Source organism: Ranitomeya imitator, chromosome 2, assembly GCF_032444005.1.
Source record: "Ranitomeya imitator isolate aRanImi1 chromosome 2, aRanImi1.pri, whole genome shotgun sequence".
NCBI classification, from domain to species: domain Eukaryota; kingdom Metazoa; phylum Chordata; class Amphibia; order Anura; family Dendrobatidae; genus Ranitomeya; species Ranitomeya imitator.
In genome coordinates this window covers 539,628,746-539,642,708 of record NC_091283.1, presented here as the reverse complement: position 1 = coordinate 539,642,708, position 13,963 = coordinate 539,628,746, and the positions used below count along the sequence as shown (strand labels likewise).

Genomic DNA, 13,963 nt, shown 5'->3' with positions numbered 1-13,963 from the left:
TATATTTTCTGTAATAAAATTATATTTTTATACTTTATTGTGATCATTTTGTTATGTTCACTTTGATATTGGTTTTATGTTAAAATACCGCTGTCAATCTCTGACAAACACGATCGCGCTGGAAGCGTGTCACAAACCTGTCACATGATTGCGGGGTACTGATGGATTGGCAGGCGACCTGGAGGTCTGCAGAAGACCCTGTGCTTGTCATTGCGGATCTCCTATGAACCTCGGCCACGAGGATGATCTCTGCTACAAACAGCAGGGCTGAATCCTTGCTATGTGTGGCACAAGAGATCAGATGATTGCAGCTTCAAATCTCCTAAGTATACTACTGAAGCAAATAAAATGTAGAGAAAAAATGTTTTTGAAAATATAAAGAAAAAAATGTAAAGTTCAAATCACCCTCCATTTAAAATAAAATTTAAAAAAAAAAAGAATCTATACATGTTTGGTGTCTGCAAACTCGTAATGACCTGGAGAATCATAATGGCAGGTCAGTTTTAGCATTTAGTGAACAGGGAAAATAACAAAATAAAAAACAATTGTGGAATTGCACTTTTTTCCAATTTCACCAGTTTGAATGTTTTGTTCCCATTTTCCAGTGCACTGTATGGTAAAAGCAATGGTGTTGATAAAAAAAAAAACACAACTTGTCCAGCAAAAAACAAGCCCTCACACGGCCATAATGATGGAAAAATAAAAAAAAAGTTATGGATCTGGGATGAAAGGGAGCAAAAACTGAACATGGCTAGGTTGTGAAGGGTTATTAGGCTGCGTGCACACATGGCAGGTTGTGAAGGGTTATTAGGCTGCGTGCACACATGGCAGGTTGTGAAGGGTTACTAGGCTGTGTGCACACATGGCAGGTTGTGAAGGGTTATTAGGCTGCGTGCACACATGGCAGATTTGATGGGGGGGGTTCTCGGCACATTTGTGACAAAACCTGCAACCTGTGGGTTTCTTCCCTGCATTTTCACCATTGCCTTCAATCAAACATGCAGAGAAAACCGCAAGGAAAGTGCTGGTGGAAAAGTTTTTGCAGCTTGGTTTTTTCTTGCCAAAAGATGCAGCAATGTCTGCACACACCTGTAGAATTAGAAATGACACGTGACGTTTCCTGTCCTGCAGAAGCTCACTGTGTACGCACATATAACACGAGCATGGCGTCCGGTCACCGCCTCACCTCACACCCGCGCCGCTAGCTCAGCACTGCTACCAGGCAACAAGACCTTCCCGCCTTCCCTCAGCAGCTCCGCCCCCTCAGTCACTCTCCGCCAATTAGCTCGCAGCGCCGGGGCGTGAAGTATGTCGGAACCAGGAACCATCTAGTCTCTGCTGTTTCTTGTCTCTGCCCGGAAGAGGTTTCCGGTGGCGCCGCAGAGATGGGTTTCGAGTGGCCCTGGCAGTACAACTTTCCTCCGTTCTACACGTGAGAGACTCTCGTATTATCGTGGGTGAATGTTCTGCATGACAAGAGGGGAACACTTTGAGAAGAGCACCCATTGCTGGAGAGGTGCTTCTCTAAATAGTTCCGGTAGAAACAAGGAAGTGGAGTCTGGCTGAACTCCTTCACTGCTGGGTGCACTTAGTTTCCCTGTCACCGCGCCCTCAGCTGTGTAATGCCACAGAGGACAGACTCCACTTGTACAGAATCTGTTCCTACTACTTCCTATGGCCAGATGTCTGGGGAACAGTGTGTGTGAGGTGCTCTGCCATAGCTTTACACTGTGAGGGGCTTGTGCCAGTTAGTAATCAGCTGGTCGGGCACGCCCCTTACCATAATTAGAGGCTCGGACTCTTGCCGTGTGCTCATGGTGTGGATTTTCCCGCACTGTTTTTGCAAAATCCGCAGGTAAACCGCACTGCGGTTTTTGTGTGGATTCCACCTGCGGTTTTACACCTGCGGATTCCTATTATGGGAAGAATTGACATGCTGCAGAGAACACACTGCTGCGTTTCCACGTGTTTTTTTTCCGCAGCATTTACACTGCGGATTTTGTTTTCCATACGTTTATATGGTACTGTACAACTCATGAAAACTGCTGCGAATCCGCAGCAAAATCCGCAATGTGTGCACATAGCTTCAGGGCTGGGGCAGACGGCCGAATAAAGCGGACAGCAGTGCACGGATTTACCAGCGGGTCTCCCCAGTGTGACAGATTCATAGCAATATATAAAGCTGGCAGGTCCATGCACGGCGGTCTCATCTCAGCTGATTTGCACTGATGTCTGAAGGCGGCCTTAGCGTGGCACCACTGATCCTAATCGCTTATTCTCACCCACATACACAGGATACTGGACCTCTTATATCCCTGTGCGATATTATATGGCGACAATTGCAGTGATGCAGGGTCGGCCGTCAGTCGCAGAGTCGGCTGTCTCTCCAGGCACACCTATGTTTTCTCCCAGGTGTTGGATTTACCATACTGCAGCTGAGCACTGTCATAACACTATTATCCTGCAGGTAACCCCAGATCTGTAGGCTAATAGTGTTATCTGATATGACAGGTTCCTTTTAAAGTGGACCTGTCAACTGGTCAAAAGTATCCCAGTTTTTATTTTATTACCGGTACTCCACTCAATATTCTGCTTTTTTTTTTCTTTTTCTTTTCTTTTTTTTTTTTTTTAAATCTCTCGTACGATTCCAGAGATAAAGGCCCTTATAATTAGCCCTGAATGTTTTGGCCTTTGTAAAGGGTTGTAGCTGTGGCTTGATCTTAAGCATCTATTGTTGGATATTTCCCTTGGGTAAGTACAAATATGTATGTGTCACATTTTCCTGCCCATGTTCCTATTTTCTGACTCTGAGAAGGACCTTTCGGCTCTCTAGACAGTTCTCATATATGTCCGGTAAAATAATACTGCATCGTCCCCTCTTTTTTTTTTTTTTTTTTTTTTTTTTTTTTCTGCCGAGCTTTGTGGCTTCTCGGTTATTTTTCCTGCAAATGTATGAGTATATTGACATCTAGGTGTTATCATTCCTCTTTTCAATCAGTTTTATCATTTATATACATTCTAAAATTTTCAACTCTTTATTAGGCAGTTTGTAGAGACACAAGGTAACATCACCTTGTTAATTATATTACACAGTTGCAGTGGGACTAACAGAGAGGCAACAGAATACAGAATTTGAAAGGGGTTATGCAGGACTATATACATTTTTTTTTTTTATTGTGGTCCTTCGAATTAACCGGCAGGTAGTTGCTAACTATATCCCTGTGCTCCCCAGTGTAGGTCACGGACCGCTCTTGTCAGCGATTCTGCTGCTTCCGCTGATATGTCAACAGAGCAGCTGCTCCTCTTCCGCTCTGCTCTGTTGATGGGGTGTGACTGCTGATGTCATGTTGATTCACAGCCAGCTCCCCACTGCCTAACTGCAGGGAGTAGCCTGTCAAACAGAATGCCGTCAGCAGAGCAGCCCAAAACAGTTTCTTTTGACATGGAGCAGCTGAATCGCTAGTAGGAGCAGTCAGTGACTGCTCTGAGTCAGCACCACATAGGACAATCAAGTAGTTGCTAATTAGTTTAGTTTAGTGTTTGGCTTATAGTTTAAAAAAAAAAAAGTCCTGGATAATCCAATCAAGCAATGAAATGTTAGGTGAGCAATGAGAGATCCTTTTTAACAGCATATGTCTCAATTTGACAATAATGGCTTTCAATTCTTTTCTATACTTTAATTTTTGCAGGTTACAGCCTAATGTCGATACCCGACAGAAGCAGCTATCTGCTTGGAGTTCTCTAGTTTTGTCTTACTGCCGACATAACAAGTTATACACTATGAATGTAATGGAAATACAGGAGAGCCCCTTGTTCAACAACAAGAAAATACAAAGTATCCTTTTTGACAGACAGGTATCTCTGGTATATCTTTTTAATCATGCAGGAAGTCAAATCATTAGATCAGCCTGTCTTTCATCATGCATCTCACTCACTGAGAAATCTGCTCTAAGCTATTGTTGGGGACGTGCTCCTTTTTTTTTCTTTTTTTTTTTTTCATGTGAGTTAGTTGCCTGTTTATGATTGGTCAGCATCATACAGGAAAAAGTACACCCCCTCCGCAGTGAAAACTTGTGTCAAGTTCAACGTGAAATATTTGGGTAAAAGGTCACCTTTAAAATGAGGTTTAGTTTATGATGAGCTTTCAAGATGTCTAACAAAAAGCAACAATATTTAACACCTTCACAACCGATGCCGTATATTTACATCATCAGCCATGTCCCCGCCTTTGATGCGGGCTCACACGCTGAGCCAACTTCTTTACCCATACTTTATACTTTATGACTGATTTAATCATCCATCAAGTGCCTCCTGTGGCTAAATACCGTATGTACTTAAGGGCTCTGTTGCCCTTAAATGCCTCTGTCAATCAGTGACAATGGCATTTAACATGCGCAGACAGGAAATGTTCTTGATCCCGCCCATAGCACAGGCAATTGGACGATCTCTGCTTCAGGTTTCTTAAGGAGACTATTGAACACAGTAAAAAGCAAAAAAAAAAAAGTTTTAAAAACAGAAAAGTTCAAATCATCCCCCCTTTGCCATTTAAAAAAAAATATATTTGCTATTGCTGCGTTCAGTAATGTCCAATATATTAAAAAATAAAAAATAAATCCGATCAGTAAACAGCATAACAAGAAAAAAAAATCAAAACGCTAGAATTTCTTTCTTTATTTTTTGGTTGCTGCAACATTGCCATAAAAGGTGACCAAAACATTGTATCTACCCCATGATGGTATCAGTAAAAACTTAAGCTCATGCCGCAAAAAAATAAGTCCTCACACAGCCACAGATTCCGAAAAATGAGAACATTACGGATCTTGGGAAAATGGTGACAAAAGCGATTTTATATTTTTTTGGGGGGGACAAACTTCTGAATTTTTTTTTTTTCACCACTTAAATAACACAATAAAAGACACATTTGGTATGTGCATACTTGTACTGACCTGGACAATCATATTGACAGTTTTCATATATTGAACATGGTAAATTGAAAACCCCCAAACCATTGTGGAATTGCATAATATATATATTAGCAGAGGTCCCCAACCTTTTTTGCACCAGGGACCGGCTTTAAGCAAGACCAGTTTTCCATGGCCCGGTGGGGTGTGGGTGGGGCAGGAGTGGGGCTCTGGTCATATGGGGATGGGGTTATGGAGGGGTGGAGCTTAGTGCATACTTATCATGTAATTATGACATTTATAATGAGAATGTGATTCACACATTCACACTCACACATTCACACACACACATTCTCACACACACATTCTCACACACACATTCACACACACATTCACACACACACACATTCACACACACATTCACACACACACTCTCACACACACACATTCACATTCTCACACACATTCACACACACACATTCACACACACACACATTCTCACACACACACATTCTCACACACACACATTCACACACACACATTCTCACACACACACATTCTCACACACACACATTCTCGCACACACATTCTCACACACACATTCACACACCCCTCTCACCTCTCCTTGTACTCTACCACAGCATCTCATTGCCTTCCTCTGACACAGCCGGCCGCTGAATGATGACGTCATCCAGCGGCGCGTCTGTGTGAGAGGAAGCAGGAAGACAGATCGCTGGGCAGCAGAGCTGCGGGGATTTCTCCCTGCCCGTCGCAGCCACCCTGCAGGGGCTCCCCTCCACCTCTGCACACGTTGGGAGCCGGCGCTCTGCAGCTTCTCTGTGCCGGCTGTCAGCTTGACAGTCGGCACAGAGAACAGCTGACTCCCTGACCGGGGGCGGCAGAATGCAGCCGCCGGGGGAGACACTGCGGACCGCCGAATGAGGCGGCCCGACTGCGCCCCTCCCTGCCGGCTGCGCCCGGGGCAAATGCCCCGGCTGCCCCCCCCCTAGATACGCCACTGGGCGTGTCAGTGAGGAGAGCCTGCCGCCCCACCCCATCAGGAACACACCATGCTGCGCAGGAGGGCTGCGTCACTAAGACCCGCCTGACGCCCCGCCCCGTCCTGCATAATGTTCTCTGCCGGGAGCTGCGAGCTGTCACAGGGCGTGCTCTGACCAGGCGCAGGGCCGCGAAGCTAGCTGTCAGCGGCGCCGCGGACCGGCTGAAAAACCTCAACGGCCCGGTCCTGGTCCGCGGACCGGCGGTTGGGGACCTCTGAGCTATTGAACCCGTCCTACGCCCGGGTGGCGAGCATTTATATTGGTATATGGTCTCCATCCTGGTATGTGCTGCTCCCATCTTGCTCCCCCATCTTGTCATGTGCTGTCCCAACCTGCATCCCCATCCTGTCATGTGCTGCTCCCATCCTGTCATGTGCTGCTCCCATCCTGCTCCCATCCTGTCATGTGCTGCTCCCATCCTGCTCCCATCCTGTCATGTGCTGCTCCCATCCTGTTCCCATCCTGTCATGTGGTGCTCCCATTCTGTGCCCCCATTCTGTTGTAATGTGCTGCACCCATTCTGCCTGTTCCTGTTTCCATTCTGCCATATGTTGCTCCCATCTTTCTCTGTGCGGCTGTGCTGCCTGAGTGCGGCTGTGTGTGGCTGTACTGCGTGAGTGTGGCTGTACTTACTGCCTGAGTGCGGCGCTGGCTATAATGGATACAGCACCCCTGCAGCCAGCACAGCGAGGGCTGACTCCGCCCACTCGCATCACTGGTCACATGCTGGTGACATCATCAAAGGTCCTGGAGCTCCGCTTGGCTCTACATCTACCCTGACCGGTGCTGCAGAGCACGGAGTCCCCATGGCCGCTATATTATGGGGGATACACGGGTGTGTGGAGCGCCCATGGCCGGTATATTGGGGGGATAAGTAAGTTCGGTGCGTCACGCTTGCGCAGTCTATAAAGGCTTCGGACAGAGTGACGCTCCCACCGTTATAGATATAACTAGCTATTGAACCCGTTCTACGCCCGGGTGGCGAGCATTTATATTGGTATATGGTCTCCATCCTGGTATGTGCTGCTCCATCCTGCGCCCCCATCCTGTCATGTGCTGCTCCCATCCTGCGCCCCCATCCTGTCATGTGCTGCGCCCATCCTGCGCCCCCATCCTGTCATGTGCTGCGCCCATCCTGCGCCCCCGTTCTGTCATGTGCTGCGCCCATCCTGCGCCCCGTTCTGTCATGTGCTGCGCCCATCCTGCGCCCCGTTCTGTCATGTGCTGCGCCCATCCTGCGCCCCCGTTCTGTCATGTGCTGCTCCCATCCTGCGCCCCCGTTCTGTCATGTGCTGCTCCCATCCTGCGCACCCGTTCTGTCATGTGCTGCTCCCATCCTGCGCCCCCGTTCTGTCATGTGCTGCCCTATTCTGTCATGTGCTGCTCCCATCCTGCGCCCCCGTTCTGTCATGTGCTGCTCCCATCCTGCGCCACCGTTCTTTAATTTGCTGCTCCCATCCATATGCCCCATACGCTGCTCCATAAGATGCTCCATAATATATGCCCCGTATCAGGTGGCGTAAGTAACAAATAGCTGTGGCATGAAGTGCCACAGCCTCATGCCACAGCAATTTGTTACTTGCGCCACCTGATTCCTTTCCGCCCATTTTCTTCGTCCTCCTGCTGCCGGAATCGGCGTCTGCGCTTTCCGGCGCCAATTTCTTGAAGACACACCTGCAGTGTGTCTTCAAGAAAATGGCGCCGGAAAGCGCGGACTGCGCAGGCGCCGATTCCGGCAGTAGGAGGACGAAGAAAATGGGCGGAAAGGAATGGAGTAAGTAACAAATTGCTGTGGCATGAAGTGCCACAGCATAATCAGGGCACAAATATGTGCACGGTGTCCCCCTGCTCCCGACCCCCTGCTCCCGGGAGTCCGCGCCTTCCGGCGCCATTTTTAATTTTTTTTCCTTGACACTCTATAATGTAACGTTAGGAGCGTCGCGCATGCGCAGTCTATAAAGGCTTCGGACAGAATGACGCTCCCAGCGTTATATTATAGATATAATGTGTGTATGTCTTCTAACACCAGCTAAATTGAATCTAAAATAAAGCACTTATTTGCCCTTGACATTGTCCAGGAAAGCTGTCCTTGGAGTCGGTGCAGGTTGTCTTAGAGGAACTCAGGAAAAAAGGTGTGGTATATTGTACTTTTTATGATAAAGAAAAAAATCAATTACGACAAGGAGATGCTCCATATTTCTCTGCACATTGTATTTCTTTTAGGATAAACTTTTCTTCTTTTTAAAGAAGACTAAGACTATTGCATATTTTGTTACTAAATGCAAAATTAGGCAACTTGCTAAATGGTGTTCATGGAAAAAAATGTCCTTCCAGTTTGCTCCTGTAGAGTCTGTGCCACTTATCCTGTAGCTGGTTATCCTGCTGCGTTTTGGGTCTCCTTCAGATGTCCGTTTTTCTTGTGCAAGTGTTATTCATGTTTTTTAACGGATAGCAGCACTATTAACTATTAGGGTATGTGTCCACGTTCAGGATTGCTTCAGGATTTGGTCAGGATTTTATGCAGGTAAAATCCTGACCAAATCTGCACCTGAGGTCACTGGCAGGTCACCTGCGCTGTCCTTGCGTGTTTTGCTCATTGTAACAACATGCTGCGTTCTGAAAATATGCGCCGCATGTGCGTTTTCGCGGCTATGCCGCATGCGTTTTTCCTGCATAGTGGAGACAGAATTTCATTAAATCCCCTCCACTATGCTGTAACATCTGTACGCTGCGTTTTTGACGCTGCGGCTCAACGCAGCATCAAAAACGTGGAAACATACCCTAATAGCCTGTAGGGCTGTTCATATGTCCATGATTTTATGTGGAACATGTGGTCTATGAAAAATCACGGAGACATGTCAAATACAGCATTGCAAGTCTATGGGTCTAGGGGAAAAAAAAAAAAATCAAACAGCACTCAGATGCCTTCAGATTGCTTTCCATTTTTCCACTGACTAGGAGAAGGTGTGTGTGTGTGTGTGTGTGTATATATACATACATACATACATACATACATACATACATACATACATACATACATACATACACATATATATATATATATATATATATATATATATATATATATATATAATTTTTTTTTTTTCTTCTCTCTCCCCCCCCCCCCCCCATACATACGAAGAAAAGCTGCTGAAAATCATTTTTTTTTCGTATAAATGAAAAAAGAGGCAACGTCTGAATGAGGACTTTCATAGATGTAGTAGCACATTGCTCCTAGCTGTGTCATCTGTGATTCTCCACCCTCCCAGAAAGTGGCTTCAGATATCAGCTGATGTCTGGCTTTTCTGATCCTATCATCACCAATGGGACATTCGTAGAGCCTGATTATATAATATTTATCTGGCTTATCTAGTTGTACGTGTAAAGCTCAATCAGAAATCCTAAAACTCTTCGGCTACGTTACCACAAAGAGTGTCTGAGTTTTTTGATGTTGCAGATTTTCTGCAGCATGTCTACACCTGTTGGCGAAGTCAGGTTAATTGCGTTTTTCGCTGCATTTTTGAGTGCGTTTTTCTTCCATGAGTTTTTTTTTTTTCATAACTCTTTTTGTCTCTTTTGGTGTGTTAGGTTTTATATTAAACTGCTTTATTTACATATCCTGGTATTTGGCTTTGATAAAAACTTTGATTCAGCCATGTGGGGATTTCATATGTTTCAGCGAGTTTTCTCAGCAGAAATATATTAAGAACGCATATTTATTTTTTTCTGCATCTAGTGCAAGTCTATGTGAAAGATCTGCACATAAAATTAACTGTACTGGCAAGAGAAATTGACACACAGTCGCAATTTCAAACCCGCACTGCAGGTCAGTTTATACTGCGCAAAAAAGCCCAGTGAGCCTGAGATTCCTATAAATCCCTTCCACTTTGCTGAAACTGTAAGACACTGCGTTTTTTGTTTTTTTTACACAGTATCAAAAACTCATCATGGGACCTTAATCTTATTAATGTTGTCTCTTTAAGGGTATGTTTCCACGTTCAGGAAACGCTGCGTAGAGCCGCAGCGTCAAACACGCAGCGTCCAGATGTTACAGCATAGTGGAGGGGATTTCAGACCCGTGGAAACGGACATGCAGCGCGTATTTTCAGAACGCAGCATGTCCTTACAATGCTGAAACACGCAAGGACAACGCAGGTGACCTGCCAGTGACCTTAGGTGCAGATTTTACCTGCGTAAAATCCTGATGCAATCCTGAACGTGGACACATACCCTAATTGAGGTAGAATTTGATTTATTATTGGGGTGTAATATTACAGGTTAGGGGTGCTCTGGCACCTAACACATTCATTCTATCTTTACACCCTAACCATTTTAGTATTAACTTCTCCCTATACAGCTAATTCCTAAATGTCTTTTGTTTTTTTTTTTTTGTTTCGTTTTTAATGCACTTCCTGTGCCGTTTCGTTTGAGAGCAGTCTCAACCAGGACTTCACAGGAGGCTGGGGCTGCACTCGCTTCCCAGCAGCTTTTATCGCCCCACCTGGAACGGGATGTCATGGTGGTTATTTACTACAGTTTCTTGCATCTTCGCACTCTGAAAATGTTGTTGATCCCTGGTGATAGATGCTGCGGGAGAAGTGAACACAGCATCTGCACTCTGCACTCATTGCTTTCTCCACTTCATCTTTTAACTGTGAAACAAGATATCAGGGGCTGGAGATAGAAGCAGTGAGTGACACCAGTTCTGCCCCACAGCTTCTAGCACCACCCTCAAGCAAATTGTCATCTGGGGGCGACGCTGATGTCACTCAATGCTTCTATCACTATCCCCCTAAAGGACATAATGTTTATTCTGCTGTCATGCAGTTTATATGCTCTGCGGACTTATTGTAATTAATACATTGTAGGTAACTTAGAATGGTTGGATAAAAACAAAACCAGATTCCTAATAATGTGGAGAAGGCCAGATGAGTGGGGAAAAGTAATCTACCAGTGGGTAAGTAGATACAGCGCAGTTCTTTATTTCAGATCCTCAGTTCTTTGCCATGAGATGCCATGATGAACTTCCAGTGACCAGTATTAGAGCGATAACACCAAATTTTACACACCTGTTCCCCATTCACCCCTGAGACCTTGTAACAGTAATGAGTCACTTGACATCGGGAAGGGAAAATAGCTAATTGAGCACAATTTGACCATTTCCACTTAGGGGTGTACTCACATTTTTGCCAGCAGTTTAGACATTAATGGCTGTGTTATTTAAAGGGCATAGCATATTTAAACTGTTATACAAGCTGTACACTGACTACTGTACATTGTATCAAAGGGTCATATCTTCAGTGTTGTCTTATGAAAAGATATAAAAATATTTACTAAACATTGAGGGGGGTACTCACTTTTGTAATATACTGTAGAATATTGATAAAGGGGAAGGACTCCATATATATATCCTGAGGCTTTCTATAACAAAACTGATGTCTGTCTTCGGTGTAATTCATTATTTTTATGTCCATGTTACAGAGGTAATGATGACATCCCTGTCTTGTGATCGAGCCGTGTCGATGGGTTGTCATGACAGCCGGGGGTCTGCAAATAAACCCCGTGCCTGTCATTACAATACTAATAGGAGTACTACTGTCATTGGAGATCGTCATTTTCTGCTATACAAAGCATTGCTAATGTACTGCTATGTGTAGCACAGATGATTCACAGATGGTCACAGCCTAAAGTCTCCTAAGGGGATTATTACATACAGTAGAAAGTGATAAAAATATTTCTTAAAAATATGAAAAAAATTAAAAAAAAACATGTCCAGTTCACTCCCCCTTCATTTGCCCCATTTGAAAAAAAAACACATTTTGTATCGCTGCATTCAGAAATATCCCATCTATCAAAATCTTAAGGCCCCTTCACACTTAGCGACGCTGCAGCGATACCGACAACGATCCGGATCGCTGCAGCGTCGCTGTTTGGACGCTGGAGAGCTGTCACACAGACAGCTCTCCAGCGACCAACGATGCCGGTAACCAGGGTAAACATCGGGTTACTAAGCGCAGGGCCGCGCTTAGTAACCCGATGTTTACCCTGGTTACCATGCTAAAAGTAAAAAAAAAAACACACTACATACTTACCTTCAGCTGTCTGTCCTCCAGCGCTGCGCTCTGCTTCTCTGCTCTCCTCCTGTACTGTCTGGGAGCCGGAAAGCAGAGCGGTGACGTCACCGCTCTGCTTTCCGGCTCACAGACAGTACAGGAGGAGAGCAGAGCACAGCGCTGGAGGACAGACAGCGGTAGGTAAGTATCTAGTGTTTGTTTTTTTTTTACTTTTAGCATGGTAACCAGGGTAAACATCGGGTTACTAAGCGCGGCCCTGCGCTTAGTTACCCGATGTTTACCCTGGTTACCAGTGAAGACATCGCTGGATCAGTGTCACACACGCCGATCCAGCGATGTCAGCAGGGAGTCCAGCGACGAAATAAAGTTCTGGACTTTATTCAGCGACCAACGATCTCCCAGCAGGGGCCTGATCGTTGGTCGCTGTCACACATAACGATTTCATTAACGATATCGTTGCTACGTCACAAATAGCAACGATATCGTTAACAATATCGTTATGTGTGAAGGTACCTTTAAGTAAATTAATCAGATTAGTAAAGGTTTCTTACATATATTTTGCAATATTGCATATTAAGAGGCGATCAAAACATTGTATCGACCCCAAAATGGCATTAATAAAATCGTCGCCTCAGGGCGCAAAAAAAAAGACATTATCTATTTTTTTTTCACCACTTAACCCTTTAACCCCTTTCTACCATTGGACGTACTATTCCGTCCATGTGGGGTGGGCCCTACTTCTCATGGACGGAATAGTACGTCCAGCGCGATTAGCTGCGCCCACGGGAGTGCGGCCGGGTGTCAGCTGACTATTGGAGCGTTCCGGCAGCACAGGGAAGCATCGCGCAGGGATGAGGCTCCCTGCGTGCTTCCCTGAGACCCTCGGAGCAACGCAATATGATTGCTATGCTCCGAGGGTCTCCTACCTCCTCCTCCCTGCAGGCCCGGATCTAAATGGCCGCGGGGGGGCCTTCTGGGTCCTGCAGGGAGGTGGCTTTCAAGCGCCTGCTCGGAGCAGGCACTGGGAAGCCTACCTGCAGTGCCTGTCAGATCGCTGATCTGACACAGTGCACTGCAAAGTGTCAGATCAGCGATCTGATCATATATATAGTGATGTCCTCCCCCCTGGGGCAATGTAAAAAAGTTTAAAAAAAAAAACACAAACCTTTACATGTGTAAAAAAAAAAAAAATGTTCCAATAAATACATTTCTTAATCTAAATAAAAGAAAAAACAATAAAAGTACACATATTTAGTATCGCTGCGTCCGTAACACCCCGACCTATAAAACTGTCCCACTAGTTAACCCCTTCAGTAAACACCGTAAAAAAAAAAAAAAAACGGCAAAAACTATGCTTTATTATCATACCGCCAAACAAAGAGTGGCATAACACGTGATCAAAAAGACGGATATAAATAACCATGGTACCGCTGGAAAAAACGAGCCACCATACAGCATCATCAGCGAAAAAATAAAATATTTATAGTCCTCAGAATAAAGCAATGCAAAAATAATTATTTTTTTATATAAAATAGTTTTTATTGTATAAAAGTGCCAAACATAAAATATAAATTGGGTATCGCTGTAATCGTACTGACCCAAAGAATAAAACGGCTTCATCAATTTCACCAAACACGGAACGGTATAAACGCCTCCCCCAAAAGAAATTCATGAATTGCTGGTTTTTGTTAATTCTACCTCACAAAAATCGGAATAAAAAGCGATCAAAAAATGTCACATGCCCCAAAATAGTACCAATAAAAACGTCAACTCGTCCCGCAAAAAACAAGATCTCACATGACTCTGTGGACTCAAATATGGAAAAATTATAGCTCTCAAAATGTGGAGACTCAAAAACTATTTTTTGCAATAAAAAGCGTCTTTTAGTGTGTGACAGCTGCCAATCATAAAAATCAGTTAAAAAACC

The 13,963-nt window shown here is 44.8% G+C and overlaps 1 protein-coding gene across 1 annotated transcript in view; it reads left to right on the top strand.

Moving 5' to 3' along the window:
• The first annotated feature begins 1,301 nt into the window (after positions 1-1,301).
• The window catches only part of VPS25 (vacuolar protein sorting 25 homolog), a 39,019-nt gene continuing 26,357 nt past the window's right edge, over positions 1,302-13,963 (top strand). The window contains exons 1-4 of the mRNA XM_069751906.1: positions 1,302-1,432; positions 3,690-3,835; positions 8,041-8,094; positions 10,831-10,919. Coding sequence (XP_069608007.1) covers positions 1,386-1,432; positions 3,690-3,835; positions 8,041-8,094; positions 10,831-10,919 — 336 coding nt within the window. The 5' untranslated portion in view covers positions 1,302-1,385. The remainder of the gene's footprint in view (positions 1,433-3,689; positions 3,836-8,040; positions 8,095-10,830; positions 10,920-13,963) is intronic.